Source organism: Lithobates pipiens, unplaced genomic scaffold (genome assembly GCF_037356315.1).
Source record: "Lithobates pipiens isolate NorthernLeopardFrog02 unplaced genomic scaffold, aLitPip1_a1.2 Scaffold_16, whole genome shotgun sequence".
NCBI lineage: Eukaryota > Metazoa > Chordata > Amphibia > Anura > Ranidae > Lithobates > Lithobates pipiens.
In genome coordinates, this window is record NW_027507748.1 from 259,274,094 (window position 1) to 259,288,965 (window position 14,872).

The 14,872-nt window shown below is 45.4% G+C and overlaps 1 protein-coding gene across 1 annotated transcript in view; it reads right to left on the bottom strand.

Moving 5' to 3' along the window:
- Nucleotides 1–3,269: 3,269 nt before the first annotated feature.
- LOC143982516 (glutathione S-transferase Mu 5-like) overlaps nucleotides 3,270–14,872 on the bottom strand; it is an 83,023-nt gene continuing 71,420 nt past the window's right edge. Inside the window, exon 8 of the mRNA XM_077481330.1 lies at nucleotides 3,270–3,645. Within this exon, the coding sequence (XP_077337456.1) occupies nucleotides 3,553–3,645 (93 nt within the window). The 3' untranslated portion in view covers nucleotides 3,270–3,552. The remainder of the gene's footprint in view (nucleotides 3,646–14,872) is intronic.

Sequence of the window (14,872 nt, forward strand, 5' to 3'; positions counted from 1 at the left end):
GACCTCCTCTGTGAGGGACACTCTCCTCTCCAATGTTTCTCTTTTTCCTCCCCATGAGGCAAGTAGGAAAGTCTGAAGCTGCCGAGAATGGAGTTGTGCCCAGGTTACTGCCGGTATGCAGGCCGTCATGAGACCCATCTCAGAGAGGCTTCTCCTCTTTCGAGAAGGGTGACAACCGCATTCTGGACCTTCACTACCTTCTCTGTTGGTAAGAATACCCTCTGTGCCTGCGAGTTTAACAGGTAGCCTAGGTATAGTTTGGACCGAGATGGTGTCAGTGAGGACTTCTCCCGACTGACCATCCAGCCCAAGGTCTCCAGAGTCTCTAACACTATGTCTCTGTCTATCACTGCTTGCCTCTGATCCACACTGTAGATCAGCAAGTCGTCCAGATAGGGTATTAACCCCATCCCCTGCAGGTGTAGGTATGCTACAACTTCGGCCATCACTAGCAATGGGTACATGTAGATATGCGTCTTTCAGGTCCAGAGTGACCATAAAAACTCCAGCCTGAAGATGTTTTCTTACTGAGTAAACACTCTCCATCCTGAACCTCTTGTGAAGTAAGTAACGGTTGAGTCCTCTCAAATTTATTATTAACCAAAATTTGCCTGAGGGTTTTGGAACTACAAATACGTGTGAGTAAAAACCCTGGGCTAACTGACTGGCTGGTACTGGAGCAATAACCCCTTGCTCTGCCAGCTCCTTTAAATTTCTCAGTAACCCCTCTGCCTTGGCTGGGTCCCTGGGAGGAAAGGTAATCAGAAATTTCTGTGGGGGAAGACTTTGAAATTCCAGTCTGTACCCCTCTTCTAAGAGATTTAAAATATATGGACTCTGCGTAATCCTTTCCCACTGGGGAAGAAAGTCGCTGAGTCTTGCGCCTACCTTTACGGTGGCGTCATTTCCCTTCTGAGAGGCTCCGGAACTGGAGAAAAAAAAATTGCATTTTTCTTTTCCAAGGTTCCACTTCTTCCTCTGTTCAACTTTCCCTTTATGATGAGTCTGAGTGGGGGCCTCGAAAAAATCTTATCCCTTTCCCTCTTGGGCCTCACAGGGAACTTCTTTCCCTTTTCAGTAGACCGGGACAAAACCTGATCTAGGCCTGACCCAAACAGCAGGGAACCCTCAAAGGGAATGCCGCATAAGCGAGACTTGGAAGTGAAATCTCCATCCCAGGTCTTTACCCATAGGGCCCTCCTGGCGGAGTTTAAAAGTGCTGCTGACTTAGCTGTGGTCCTAACAGTCTCCACCGCTGCATCTGCCACATATGCTACCGCTCGACTGATTACCTCCAGCGAGTCTACAATTTCTTTAGTCTTCTTACCCCGGGAGACGTGATCCATCAATCTGTCAAGCCAGGTGTCTGCATTTCTGGCTACACAGGCGGAAGCTAGGGCCGGCGCCATCGCCGCCGCATTCGCCTCCCAGGCCCTTTTGATTAATGTCTCAGACTTTCTATCCATCTGATCCTGGATGTTTCCAGAATCTTCGAAGGATAAATCAGCCCTCTTAGACACCTGTGCTAGGGCTGCATCCAAACGAGGAGTTTTAAAAAACCTTTTCCTCCTGCTCATCCTTAAAGGGACACCTCTTCCAAGCTTTCAGTTTGAGGAGCTTGCGTTCAGGTTCCTTCCATTCTCTGAGGACTATATCCTTCAGAGACTGGTGGATGGGAAAGGTTCTGGCCTGCAATCTTCCTAGGCCCTTATACACCCTGTCCTGTGCTGAAACCTGAGCAGAGGGGACCTGGATATCTTGCGAGGTGTAAATGGCCTTTAATAGGCCTTCCATGTCCTCAGTCGAGAACAAGAGTCCCCCAGGCTTAGCCTCCCCCTGGCTATCCTGGTCTGAATCTTCCTCCCCACTACTAAAATCTGGGACCTGACCTTCCTCCACCTCAGACAACAGGGAGACCTGGCCCTGGGAACTTTCCGTATAAGATGTGGAAAAATTCTCTTGTGAATGAGGAGTCTCTCTCCCAGAAGGACCCTCATCCTGACTCTTCACTAGAGTAGTTTGGAAAGATTGAAGGGTGGCTAACATCTGACTGTAAAGCCCTACATTCTTTCACAACCTGGGCGGTCTCCTTGCCTGCGAGCTTAAAGATACATCTATCGCAGAAAGGCTTGCTGTGGTCTTGTGCTAGTTTAGAATTACAATAACCACAACGCCTGGACTTTGAAGTAGCCTTTCCTTTAAGACCTAGGCAATTAGCTACTCATGTCCTAAAAGGGCCAAGGGGGGTCTGCCTCAGAGTACCCTGCCCCTAAAACACAGCTGGATCACTCACCCCCTGTGGCGACCTCAATGGCTGTCTGCTCAGACGGACCTTCCACTTCCATGGCGATTTAGCTGCCCTGCAGGTTCGCTGGATCAGGTGTAGTCTTGAGCGTTCCCCTTGTTTGCCTTGGAGATGCTGCAATGCACAAAGCGCTTCACCAGAATGTAGCCTGGGTGCTTTCCACTATTCCCTCTGCTGTTTAAATAAACCGCTGATTGGCGCCATCTTTGGGAGGTCCGTCGCCCGGAAATGACATACGGCCCCTCCGGCGGACTTCCGGTCTTGCGTCGTGATGCTGGAACGCACGCCGGTGCGTCCAGACAACACTGTACCAGCGAGGTCTCAATCCGGAAACTCGATGCCCGGAAGTGGCGCGTCCGAACTTCCGGACATGCGCCGTAGTGCTGGAACCCACGCCAACCGCGTTCAGCACTGCTGGAAGGATGCAGCTCACCTCACTCCACCAACGAACAACGTTCAAGGTGGGCACACAGCATAATTGGGGAGCAGCACAATTAGGACAACTCCCCTGTCCCATGTGGCTGAGAACAAGGCTCTCCTAAAGAGACCTTGAGTGAGGACTATCCCCCCCCCCCCAGGTGCCCCTGGGGGTTACAAGAGACTATCGCAGACCCTGTCTGCTGAGTCCCCGGGAAAATAATCCTCTTTAGAGGAAAACGAGGTCCCAGACCCCTCCGCAAAAAACAAAAAAAGGAGAAACTTAGTTTCGCTGCCATCCTGTGGGAAACACAATCAAGAACTGAGGGAGGGGTGGGAACTTTTAAACTTGTTGTTGATTGTGTTTCCTGTCAGGTGGACCAGTCATCTCAGGTGTGGAAGATGACTGGAGAAAAAAAAAGGACAAAAAATTCATTTGGGTACAGTGTTGCATGACTTGAGTAATTGTCATTCAAAGTGTGAGAGCACCAAAAGCTGAAAATTGGTCTGGGCAGGAAGGGTGTTTAAGTGCCCAGTAAGCAAGTGGTTAATGAACATTTAAGTTTTATTGTTCCATACAATTAACAAGTGTGGAAAAATATGCAATATAACGTTTAACGTGAGGTTAACTACAAAATCCAGAGCTCCGTCCATAGTACTTCATGTCCACTGCTGCAGACAACTGCAATGTTAATTGTAGTTTAAATTTTTATTTTTTTTAAAGGAGAACAGTGTTAGTAAGAAGAAATGTAATAACTCAAGCTAGGAGTAAAGAAATATACAATTGAAGCAATTTTCTCCTTAAGATAGGCAAGCATGTTTGCATTAAATTATTTTTTGTTGGCCCAAAATGCCATTCGGTTATTAATTGGGGTCTTCATGAAGCGTGGCGATTTCATATATGCAGCAATAGGTGGTAGAGCCTGCAAAGCAAAAAAGTATAAGTCGCATTATAACAGAGTATAGCCATACAAAAAACAAACAGTAACAATACTCGTGTAAACAATATTTTTTATATATATTAAGTCCCTTAGCCAACCAATTCCAGAGATTAGTGCATACCGACTCAATGAACATCCATATATATGTTTCTAGATTAGACCTTAATTTACTGATGTTTAGAGTGCCGTTAACGGTTACTGTAGGTAAGTACTAAAGTAGAAAAGATGTAGCTGGATAGCCGCACTCCGAATTATTCAACTTAATTTCAAAAATGTAATTAAAAATCATAGCATCTAGGCTGGTAAACAGACTAATTGCACAGCCACTGACATGTTTCACTCCGAACACAGTGCTTGGTCATAGCCAATGAGCAGAATATACATACAGAGTTATATACCCACACACAAGCAATTAGACAAATGAATAAAATAAGTGTATACCAAGATAGCAATTAAGTAAACACCTGTGAACATCCAAAGTCTGAAGATTAACATTTAAATGGATGAAAGGAAAGTCTTTCACCTAAAACACCAAAATCAAGCTGACACGTTGAAAGCATACTTAATGGTAATAAAATGAATGACATGATAAATCTTATCCTTAGGTGAAGAGGTAGGCTTTTTGACTTATTCGGGACAGTTCTGAATATGAATAAATTTGTGCGTTCTCTCACCTTGAAAAAACATTTTGATGGTACTGATGATGGGTCAGCTGTGGATTCTGGAGACTGCAATCCTGCGACCGCTGCCATTATGGGTGAGTCTTGTTCCCCTCCTTTAGCTTTTCTGAGCAATGTGCTCTTTGCGATTTGGAAGATTTGGCTATTGAGTCTGCACCTGTACCTATGGAGATGTCGGGTGGTCGCACTACCATCCCCTTTCGATCAAGGTCAGACTTCTACCCGATTGGCTCCAGGGGCAAGGACATGTACCTTTTTCAAAAGTTAGTTGCGGTCGCAGAAGTCGCTCTAGACCCAATAATTTATCTAGTGTTGAAAAAGAGGCTCTTACCCATCCGAGTGCCAACAAAGGTATTGTGATAAAAAAATGCAGATAAGGGGGGGCTCTGTTGTGGTGATAAATTCACGTATGTATAGGGATGAAGCAATCCGCCAATTGTCAGATGACAACACTTATTTGAAGCTAAAGGGGGATCCTACGTCCACCTTTAGGAAGGATCTTAATGCACTTTTGGATAGAGCAGTCACAGCAGGCATTTTCACTCAAGTTGAGATAGATATGTTTATCCCTGACGCCCCGATCATGCCCATTTTTCATAATTTACTCAAGCTGCACAAGGGTTGTCAACCCTTGTTAGGTAGACCTATGGTGACAGGCATTGGGTCACTGTATGAACGCTTGGGGGAGTGGGTTGATTACCAGTTACAGCCACTGGTTTTTGAGAGATACTAAGCAGCTTTTGTCTGATATTCAACCTATTAAATGGGATTCAGATTGTGTGTGGATTACCTGTGATGTGGCTAGCCTTTATTTAGAGTTCGTTTTATGTTGTTTGGAGTATTTATTAACTCACAATTTTTAATTTATGTTCGATGGGGACTACTATCTCCAGAAGTGCAGGGCCTCGATGGGCGCTAAATTTTCCCCCTCCCTTGCTAATTTGTGCATGGGTTGGTGGCAGAGGTCCCGCATTTTTGGCGCTGGTTGTCCCCATCGTTCTGAGAGTACGTTTTTCTGGCGCTATATAGACGATTTAATCTGTGTGCACCAGGAGTGTTGGCGAATTAGATGAATGGCTTCTGTATCTTAATGACAATACCCTTAATCTTAAATTTACAGGTGTTATGGACCCTAAACAAAATTGAATTTCTGGATGTTGTTCTGATGGGTGAGGGGGAATCTATTTCCTCCAAGCTTTTCAGGAAGCCTTCTGCTGGTAATTCCGATTCAGGCCATCCAAGGCATACCATTAAGGGCATCCCTGTGGGACAGTTTTTGAAGTTAAAACGGGTATGTAGTGACAAATCCTCTTTTTTGAAAGAAAAAGCGTTTCATAGAAAGAGGTTATTCAGCCCCTGTACTTGATAGGGCGTTTACTATAGCCCTTAATATGGATAGATGTCATCGCCTTCGTGATAAGGTCAAGAATGGCGATGGGAGAAGGCGGGTATCTGACAAATCCATAAAAATTCTGGTGTTCTCCACGCCTTATAGTTTAGTAAAATTAAAATTAAAGGGACAGTGGAGAAATATTTACCTATTCTCTACAACGATCCTGTCTATGCTCAAATTCTATTTAAGGGTATTAGATCAGTCTCCCGCAGGGCCCCAACTATTGGTGGCATGTTGTACTCCAGCCTCTATTCGAGTAGCGTTCAATGCCCCAATTGGTTACAGTTTAAGGGATCATTTCGATGTGGGGGCAATAATTGTCCATGTTGCCCCCACATTTTACGAGGCGATACCATCCTTTCTAGGTCTCTGAATAAGGATTTTAAAGCCATGGCATTCATTAACACTAAATTTGTTATTTGCGTGATTACGTGTGAACAATGTTGCATACAGTACGTTGGACGCACAACACGAAGACTGAGAGACAGATTATATGACCACCTCTGACATTTCCAAAAACCACCCCACTAATGTGGCGAAGCATTGGAATCTTTGCCATGATAAGGATGTCAGTGGCTTACACATTCAAGGGGTGGAAAAAGTAACTTTATCTAAAAGAGGGGGTGATAGGTTTAGTCTGTTGTGCAAGAGGGAGGCTTATTGGATATTCAATCTCCATACAAGGCAGCCTATGGGCCTTAATTTTGAGTGTGACATTTCATTCTTTTATGAGTGAATTTTCCAAATTTTGACTGCCCAGTATTTACTAAGCTAATGTGTATAGCTCCCATTTCACTGGTTGTCGGTCTGGTGCTGACAGGTTTTTTCATCTGGTTCTGCTGGGCTCATTTTATTATGTTTCTGCCAGAGTTTATTCACCATTTTCCATTTATTATAATTGCTTTACATTGAGGACAGGCCAATTATTCGATTGAGACTTTTTTTGAATAGGGCTGTATGCACATATTGCAGCATTTTTCTGTGCAGCGATTATGAATATCAGTATTTATGTTAATTAAGATCCTATTAGACATGTTTGTCATTCATTGATGATCACACAGCTGATATATTATATTGGGTGTGTGATCAACCAACTGGGTTTTTGCATCAGCTCCTCATATCTGCCGGTATAATGATATTCGTATTTAATTTGCCTTTGGTCTTAGAACATTCGATATCGATCGCTTATTTGGTCTATTCCTACATTTACTTTTATTTTTTATATCTATGCATTGTATCATAGGAGAAGACTTAAATAGACACATCCAATAATGAGATATTTGCAATCTATTTTTCTAACCTTTTTTGGGATGTGTCATTTTTAGGGAATATTGTGTGTTTTTCTCTGGTGGTTTTGACATTCAATGATCCCCATGCATCGGCATACACACACTGAGAGTTTGTTTCTTTCCTTTATTTTGTGTGCGTCTGCTGATGCGTGTGAAAATATATATTTTTTACATACAAAATTAAAAATGTTTACTTATGTCTTTTTTTTTTTTTTTTTTTTTTAGGTTACACCTATACCTCTTCACCTAAGGATAAGATTTACCATTATGTATGCTTTCAATGTGTCAGCTTGATTTTGGTGTTTTAGGTGAAAAAGGCCTTTTCCTTTCATCCATTTAAATGTTAATCTTCAGAATTTGAATGTTCACAGGTGTTTCCTTAATTGCCATCTTGGTATACACGTATTTTATTCATTTGTCTAATTGCTTGTGTGGGTATATAGCTCTGTATGTATATTCTGCTCATTAGCTATGACTAAGCACAGTGTTCGGTGTGAAACATGTCAGCGGCTGTGCAGTTAGTCTGTTTACCAGCCTAGATGCTACGATTTTAATTACATTTTTGAAATAAACTTGAATTCGGAGTGCGGCTATCCAGCTACATCTTTTCTACCTCAGTTCCTGTTGCAAACAGAGCCAGCACCCTGTGGGATGGTGGAGACAGCCGTTTTGGGAGAAGTCATTACCTTAGACCGGTAATTCTTTGTAGGCAAGTACTAGTAAAAAAAGAAAAAGGCAAGAACTTAAGGGTTCGCATGAAAAGCACCTGGCAGTGACCAGCTACACCCCCCCCCCCCCCCCCGCTTTACTTACCTGAGCCCTGGAACTTGACCGAGGGATGCGCAGTCTCTCTGCCCAGGGTTCTCGGCTCTTGAGTGGATAGATTGATCGCAGAGCAGCCATTGGCTCCCGCTGCCGTCAATCAAATCCAATGATGTGATGTGGGCGCCAGGGCCAAGTCATACATCCGCCTGCAAGGTAAACCCCTCAGGAGAGTGCTTCTCCTATGGGGTCAACTGATGTGGGGAGGAGCCACGAGAGCCACTGGGGAACCCCAGAAGACAAGAATCAGGCCACTGTGCAAAACACACAAACACACAAACCCTTACAATCACTTTCAAGCTTAAAACCAGACAGGGAAGAGGAAAAAAAAAAAAAAAAAGTATAATGCAATGCCATACAACATTTTAAAAGTTTTGATGGGTTAAAATCTGTCAGATCATTGCCACCCATGTCCTGGGGGGGGGGGGGGGGGGGTTGTTCTTTCACTTCCTATGCCAGCATCACCTAGGGTACTGTTGTGAGAGAGTTTACCTTTTGTCCTCTGGAGTGCACCTTCCATATATGCAGTACAGTGCAAAAGTCTTAGGCAGGTCTGAATAAATGCTGTAAATTAGGAATGCTTTCAGAAATAAGTTTTTTTTTTTTTTTTTTTTTTTTAATAGATCAAAAGTAAAAAACAGAAGAAAAGTCCAAATCAAATGTTTGGTGACCACCCTTTGTCTCCAAAACATTATCAATTCTTCTAGGTATACTTGTACACAGTTTTTGCAGGAAATCAGCAGTGAGTTGAGTTGTTCCAAAAATCTGAGTTGAGATCTGAGTTGTTCCAAAAATCTTGGAGAACTAACCACAGATCTTCTGTGGATGTAGGCTGCTGCAAAACCTTTTGTCTCTTCATGTAATCCCAGACAGACGAGATGTTGAGCTCAGGGCTCTGTGGGAGCCAAACTATAACTTCCATGACTCCTTGTTCCTTACATGGACGATAATTAGTAATACATTTTGGCTGCGTGTTTGGAGTCGCTGTCCTGCTGCAAAATAAATTTGGGGCAATTACATGCCTTCCTGATAATATGGCTTGATGAATAAGTATCCACCTGTATTTCTCAGCATTGAGAACACCATTGATCCTGATCAAATTTCCAACTATTTGGAGACATGCAGCTCCAAACTTGCAAGGAACCTCCACAATGCTTTGCGGTTGCCTGCAGACACTAATCATTGTACTGCTCTTGAGCTCTTTATGAACAAACTGCCTTTTTACATAGTAAGGTTGAATAAAAGACACCAGTCCATCCAGTTCAACCTGAGTGAGTGTCTATAATTGTCCCTATACCTGTGCATTGCACACTCACATCGGTCCCTAACCTCAAAGAGGCCACAATCCAAGGTCCCCATTCACACACTAGGGCCAATTTTGGACAGACGCCAATTAACCTAACTGTATGTCTTTGGAGTGTGGGAGGAAACCGGAGTACCCGGAGGAAACCCACGCAGATAGAGGGAGAACATGCAAACTCCAAGCAGGCAGTGTCATGGTTGGGACAGTTTTTGCTACAGCCAATATTCCAAAATTTGACTCATTGGTCCAGAGCACCTTCTGCCATTTCCTGCACCCCAATTCCTATGTTTTCATGCATTCTTGAATCCCTTAGTCTTGTTTCCATGTCCTACGCACGAAAACATAAGAAATGGGGAGCAAAAAAATGGCAGCAGATGCATGGTGGAGGTTCCTTACAAGTTTGGGGCTGCATTTTTGCAAATCGGGATCAATGGTGACCACCCTGCAAATCAGGATGATCTCAATGGTGAAAAATACAGGAAGCTATTTATCCATGGTGCCATACTATCAGGGAGGCGTGTGCTTGGCCCCAAATTTATTCTGCAGCAGGACAAGGAACCAACACTTGCAGCCAATGTCATGAAGAACTCTTTAGTTTAAAGAAGAGCGAGGAGTCCTGGAAGTGATAGTTTGGCTCCCACAGAGCCTTGACATCATAGAGCATGAGATTACATGTAAAGACAGACAAATTTTAGGCAGCCAACCAGATCTGTGGATAGTTCTCCAAGATGTTTAGAAGAAGCTACCAGCCGAGTTCCTTAAAAAAACTGTGTGCAAGTGTTCTCTAAAAGAATGGATTCTGATTTGAACACCAAAATATGGATTTGATTTGGATTTTTCTTCTGTTCATTTACTTTTTTTAATTTATAAAAAATAGGATTTTTGGAATCGCAGTAAAACCCTTTGCTCTGTTCGTTGACAGACACAGCACCCACCACTCCTATTTTATGTTTTTACTGCTTTTTGACGAACTGAGCTGCTGGAAGCAGAGTGAGGGGTTATAGCCAGTAGGACTGCGCGTGCGTGTGTGTATGTGTGTTCTGCTTAATCATTGACAGACACAGCACCCACCACTCCTATTTTATGTTTTTACTGCTTTTTGACGAACTGAGCTGCTGGAAGCAGAGTGAGGGGTTATAGTCAGTAGGACTGCGCGTGCGCGTGCGCGTGTTTTGCTTAGTCATTGACAGACACAGCACCCACCACTCCTATTTTATGTTTTTACTGCTTTTTGACGAACTGAGCTGCTGGAAGCAGAGTGAGGGGTTATAGCCAGTAGGACTGCGCGTGCGCGCGCGCGTGCGTGTTCTGCTTAGTCCTTGCTTAAAGGTGGTGATGTAACCAGAAGGTCAAGATTAAAGTGCTGTGTCAGTCATTGATCAGAGAAGAATTTTACCGCGAGTACAAAAATCCTATTTTTTTCTTTCGTTCATTGATGGACACAGCATTTTAATCTTGTCCTTAGGGACGTCCCCAAGCAGTGTCAAAAATGAGGGGTGGGAACAGAAAGAAAATAAACTACACCCATAACAAAACTCCTCAGAGGAGTCCCAACCTCAAACAGCCACCTGCAAAACCTTGCAGCTGAAGCACGCATTCAAAAGATGCGCCCACATCAACTTTGTAAAATTTGGTGAAAGTGTGAACGGACGACCAGGTCGCCTCCTTACACACCTAGGAAACAAATGCTTGATATTGGAAAGCCCAAGAGGCACCAGTTGCCCTGGTAGGGGGGGGCGCCCTCCCCCTTATAGCATAAGCCTGAACCACGAACTGTTTGATCCGAGAAATGGTGGCCGACAAGCCTGCCAGGCCCTTCTTCGGACCAGCCACCAATACAGAGTCCGACCACCGGAAAGGAGCCGTAGCAGACAGATACACCAGCAGAGCTCAGACCACTTCCAAACAATGTAAAGCAACCTTCTTGGGATTCGACGGCCTAGGACAAAGATGGGCGCACAATGTTCTCATTTACATGAAAAGCCGAAACAACCTTTGTAAAAAAAGGCTGTGGACGTAGCACCGCCTTATCCTTGTGAAGTGCCAAGTAGGGAGACTTTCGTGCCAAGGCCCCCCCCCCCCCCCCAACTCAGAAACCCGCCTTGCAGATGTAATAGCCACTAGAAACACTACTTTCTGAGAGAGAGTGTCAAAAAGGGTATCCCCCTAATGTTTTAAAAACAGCGGTTTCTGAAGCACAGAGAGCACCAGATTCAAATCCCACGGGGGCAGTGGTGGTCGTACCGGAGAAGCCACATGCCCAACCCCCTGAACAAACATACGCACCAATGAGTGAGTTGCCAACTGTTGCTGAGGGAACAAAAAAAAAAAAGACAGCCAAAAGCAGATACCTGCCCCTTAATGGAGCTCAATGCAAGTTTCTGATCCACTCCTCGTTCCAAGAACTGCAGGATCCTGAAAACTGAATATGTATGTGGACGACACCCCATCTCCTCACACATGGAGACGCCGGCCTTCCACATGCAATAAATCTTCTGGGAAGACAACTTAAGCGCCCTCAGCATAGTGGAAATTACCGAAGCCGACAGTCCTCGTTCAACACCTGGCTTTCAACAGCCATGCTGTTAAAACCAGCGACGGTAAACCAGGATGAAGTATCGGAACCTTGCGACAGCAGGTCCTCCCGCATCAGCAGCAGCTAAGGAGCATCCGCAACCATTCGTACTATTATATAGGCGCACCAAGGACATCGATGCCAATCTGGAGCAACCAGAATCACTGCAATCCCCTCAGCCTCCACTCTGCGTAGCAAACGAGGGAGGAGCCTGAGCAGGGGAAAGGCATAAATCAGCCGCTAATGCCCCCATGGAGCCACCAATGCATCTGACACGTCCGCCCAAGCATCTTTTGACCTGGCCAAAACCTCTGTACCTTCCGATTGAGCCGAAAGGCTAAGAGATCCAAATCCAGCATGCTCCACCTTAGGCAAATGAGCCAAAACACGTCCGGATGCAGCGACTATTCCCCCTAGTCCAGCAACTGACTGAGGTAGTCCGCCTGCCAGTTTTCTATGCCTGGAATGTATAAAGCCGACAGTGCCACACGCGCCGCTCTGCCCACTGTAGGATGTGAGAGACCTCCAGCGCTGCAGCCAAGCTCCTTGTCCCTCCTTGATGATTGACATATGCCACCGCCGTGGCGTTGTCGGACTGGATCTCCTGGCTGGATGCCCCTGCAACCACGTGGAGAGGCATCGCCTGATCACCCAAAGCCCCAGCACATTGATCTGCAGGCAGGATTCTTCCTGTGTCCAGTGACCCTGGGCCGACTGGATGCCCCAAACTGTTCTCTCCCCACACCCCCAGTACTCCAGGCGATGAGTCGGTACCAACACCGACCTCTGGGAGGTTCAACACTCAACCAAACTCCTGGAGAGTCTGCATGGTGATCGCTACATCCTCCCTTAATTCTGAGGCAGAAGCTGCTCTCAGGAGGTCGTCCAGATAGCCCATGATTGCGGTCCCTCGTTGCCTTAGCAACACCAGAATTGGGGCCAGCACCTTGGTGAAGACCCGACCGCGAATCGCAGAAACTTCTGGTGTCTGATGCATATGGGGACATGACGTCCTTGATGTCCAAAGATGCCAAGAAATCCCCTTGTAGTGCAGCTACCACAGAACGAACCGATTCCATCCTGAACCTTTTTGTGAAACAATTGAGGGCCTTGAGATCCAGGACCAGACGGACCCCTTCCTTCTTTGGGACTACAGATTTGAGTAGAATCCCTGAAACCTTTCCAATGTCGGGACAGGCACTAATCACCCAAACCCCCAAGCCCCCCCCCCCTCCCAAGCAGTAGGTCCTGTACTGCCCCAAACAGGGCCTCCTGATAAGCCGGAAGATGAAGGTTGGAGGGAAATAATCTGTTTGGCAGAAACTAATGAAACCAGTTTGCGGACCCACTGGTCGAAAAGGGAAGAGGTCCGTCGGACTGCAAACTCCCGAAGGCGACCCTCCAAGCCTTCATGTGGCAACAGATTTGCGTGCAGGTTTGTTCAGCTTGCAAAACCAGGGCCGCTTTTGACCCTCAGCAGGCACCTTATCAGACTGGGAGTGATTACCTGCTGACCCGGGCGGACAAAAACTAGAGTTAGACTTAACGGTAACTCCGTTTCTAGGAGTCGTCCAGGACAGCACTAGGAGAGATAGGCTCCGCCTCCAGAGTCAGGAAACACAATAAAAATCTTTAAAGGGCGGCTTACGCCCTTTCCCCTTCAGTCTTGTAACCGAGAACTTCCCCATAACGGCTTCTGTAACAAAAACACTTGTCCGACATTAGAACAGCATATAGGGAGGAATCCCTGCTGTCCTGGACGACTCCTAGAAACAGAGTTACAGGTAAGTCCAACTCCAATTTTCTCTAGTCGTCTGTCCAGGACAGCACTAGAGAGGATCAACGAGAACTTACCAGATTTTGGGGGGGGCAGGGCAACGACTACCGCTTGAAGGACTTTTCTCCCAGACGCCTGGTCTTGCTCTGAGATAAGTTCCAATCTATAGTGCCTCATGAACGTCGAGTACTTTGACCATGTTGCTGCTTGACAAGTTTGTTCTGGTATCGCTCCAGCTCGCTCTGCCCAAGAGGTCGATAGTACCCATGTGGAGTGAGCCATGGGGGAAAAAAGGATATATAATTTTGGAAGCTTTCACAATAGCCTAGTTTGATCCATCTTGAAACCCTAATTTTTTTACCCTCATGTAAAATAAATAGTGCATTTTGATTTTCTAATGCTTTCCAACATCTCCAGATACTATAAGACATAGGCTCTAAACATCCAGTTGGTGGAATTCTACTTCCCTGGGATTGGTGGGGATCCCACAGAACAAAGGCAAAATAATTTGTGTTCTATGGAATTTTGACACTACCTTGGGCAAAAATCCTGGGTCTGTGCGTAGCACCAGCCTGTCTTCAAAAGTTTGTAAAAACTGCTCTTTTATAGAAAGTGCCTAAAGCTCGCTAATGCGTCTAGCTGTGGAAATAGCCACTAGGAACACTGTTTTGAGCATGATCCATATTAAGGAGGGATCTTCTTTCTGTGACCATTTTACCCATCCCTGTAGCACAATTGACAGGTCCCATTTGGGTAAAATTTAAAAACGAACAAGTTTAATTCTGGCTAACCCCTTAAAGAACCAGGTTAGGCAGGGGTTGCTCTAGAAACAGACAGGGCCGGAACTTGTACCTTCGAAGTACTAATGGCCAGTCCTTTATCCACACCGTCTTGTAAGAACTCTAAGACTGCTGGGATACTTAGACACTTTTAGTGTAACCGTGAACAAAAAAACCTTCCAAAAGTTAACAAATTGCTTGGGTTACCTTCTTTCTACTGGAAAGAAGTGTTTTTATCACCCCGAGAGCCCCCAAGACTCTCCTCAGACACCAGGCCGATAATTTCAGGGTCTATTTCTGGCAACAGAACTGGGCCCTGGGACAGCAGATCTTCCTCTCGGGCAGAATGAGGGGAGGCTCTTCTGTCAGGCCTAGCAGCATTGAGAACCACGTTCTCTTTGGCGAATATGGAACCACAAATATTATGGTCCGACTAGAGGAATCAGTTTGAATGGGGGAAAGGCGTAGCAAGTGCAAAACGCCCAACTTTGTGCAAAGGCATCTATCCCCTTTGTCCCTGCTTTCCTCTCTAGTGAGAAGTACACTGGAACCTGGGTGTTAGTTCTCCTGGCGAACAAATCCACCTCTGGG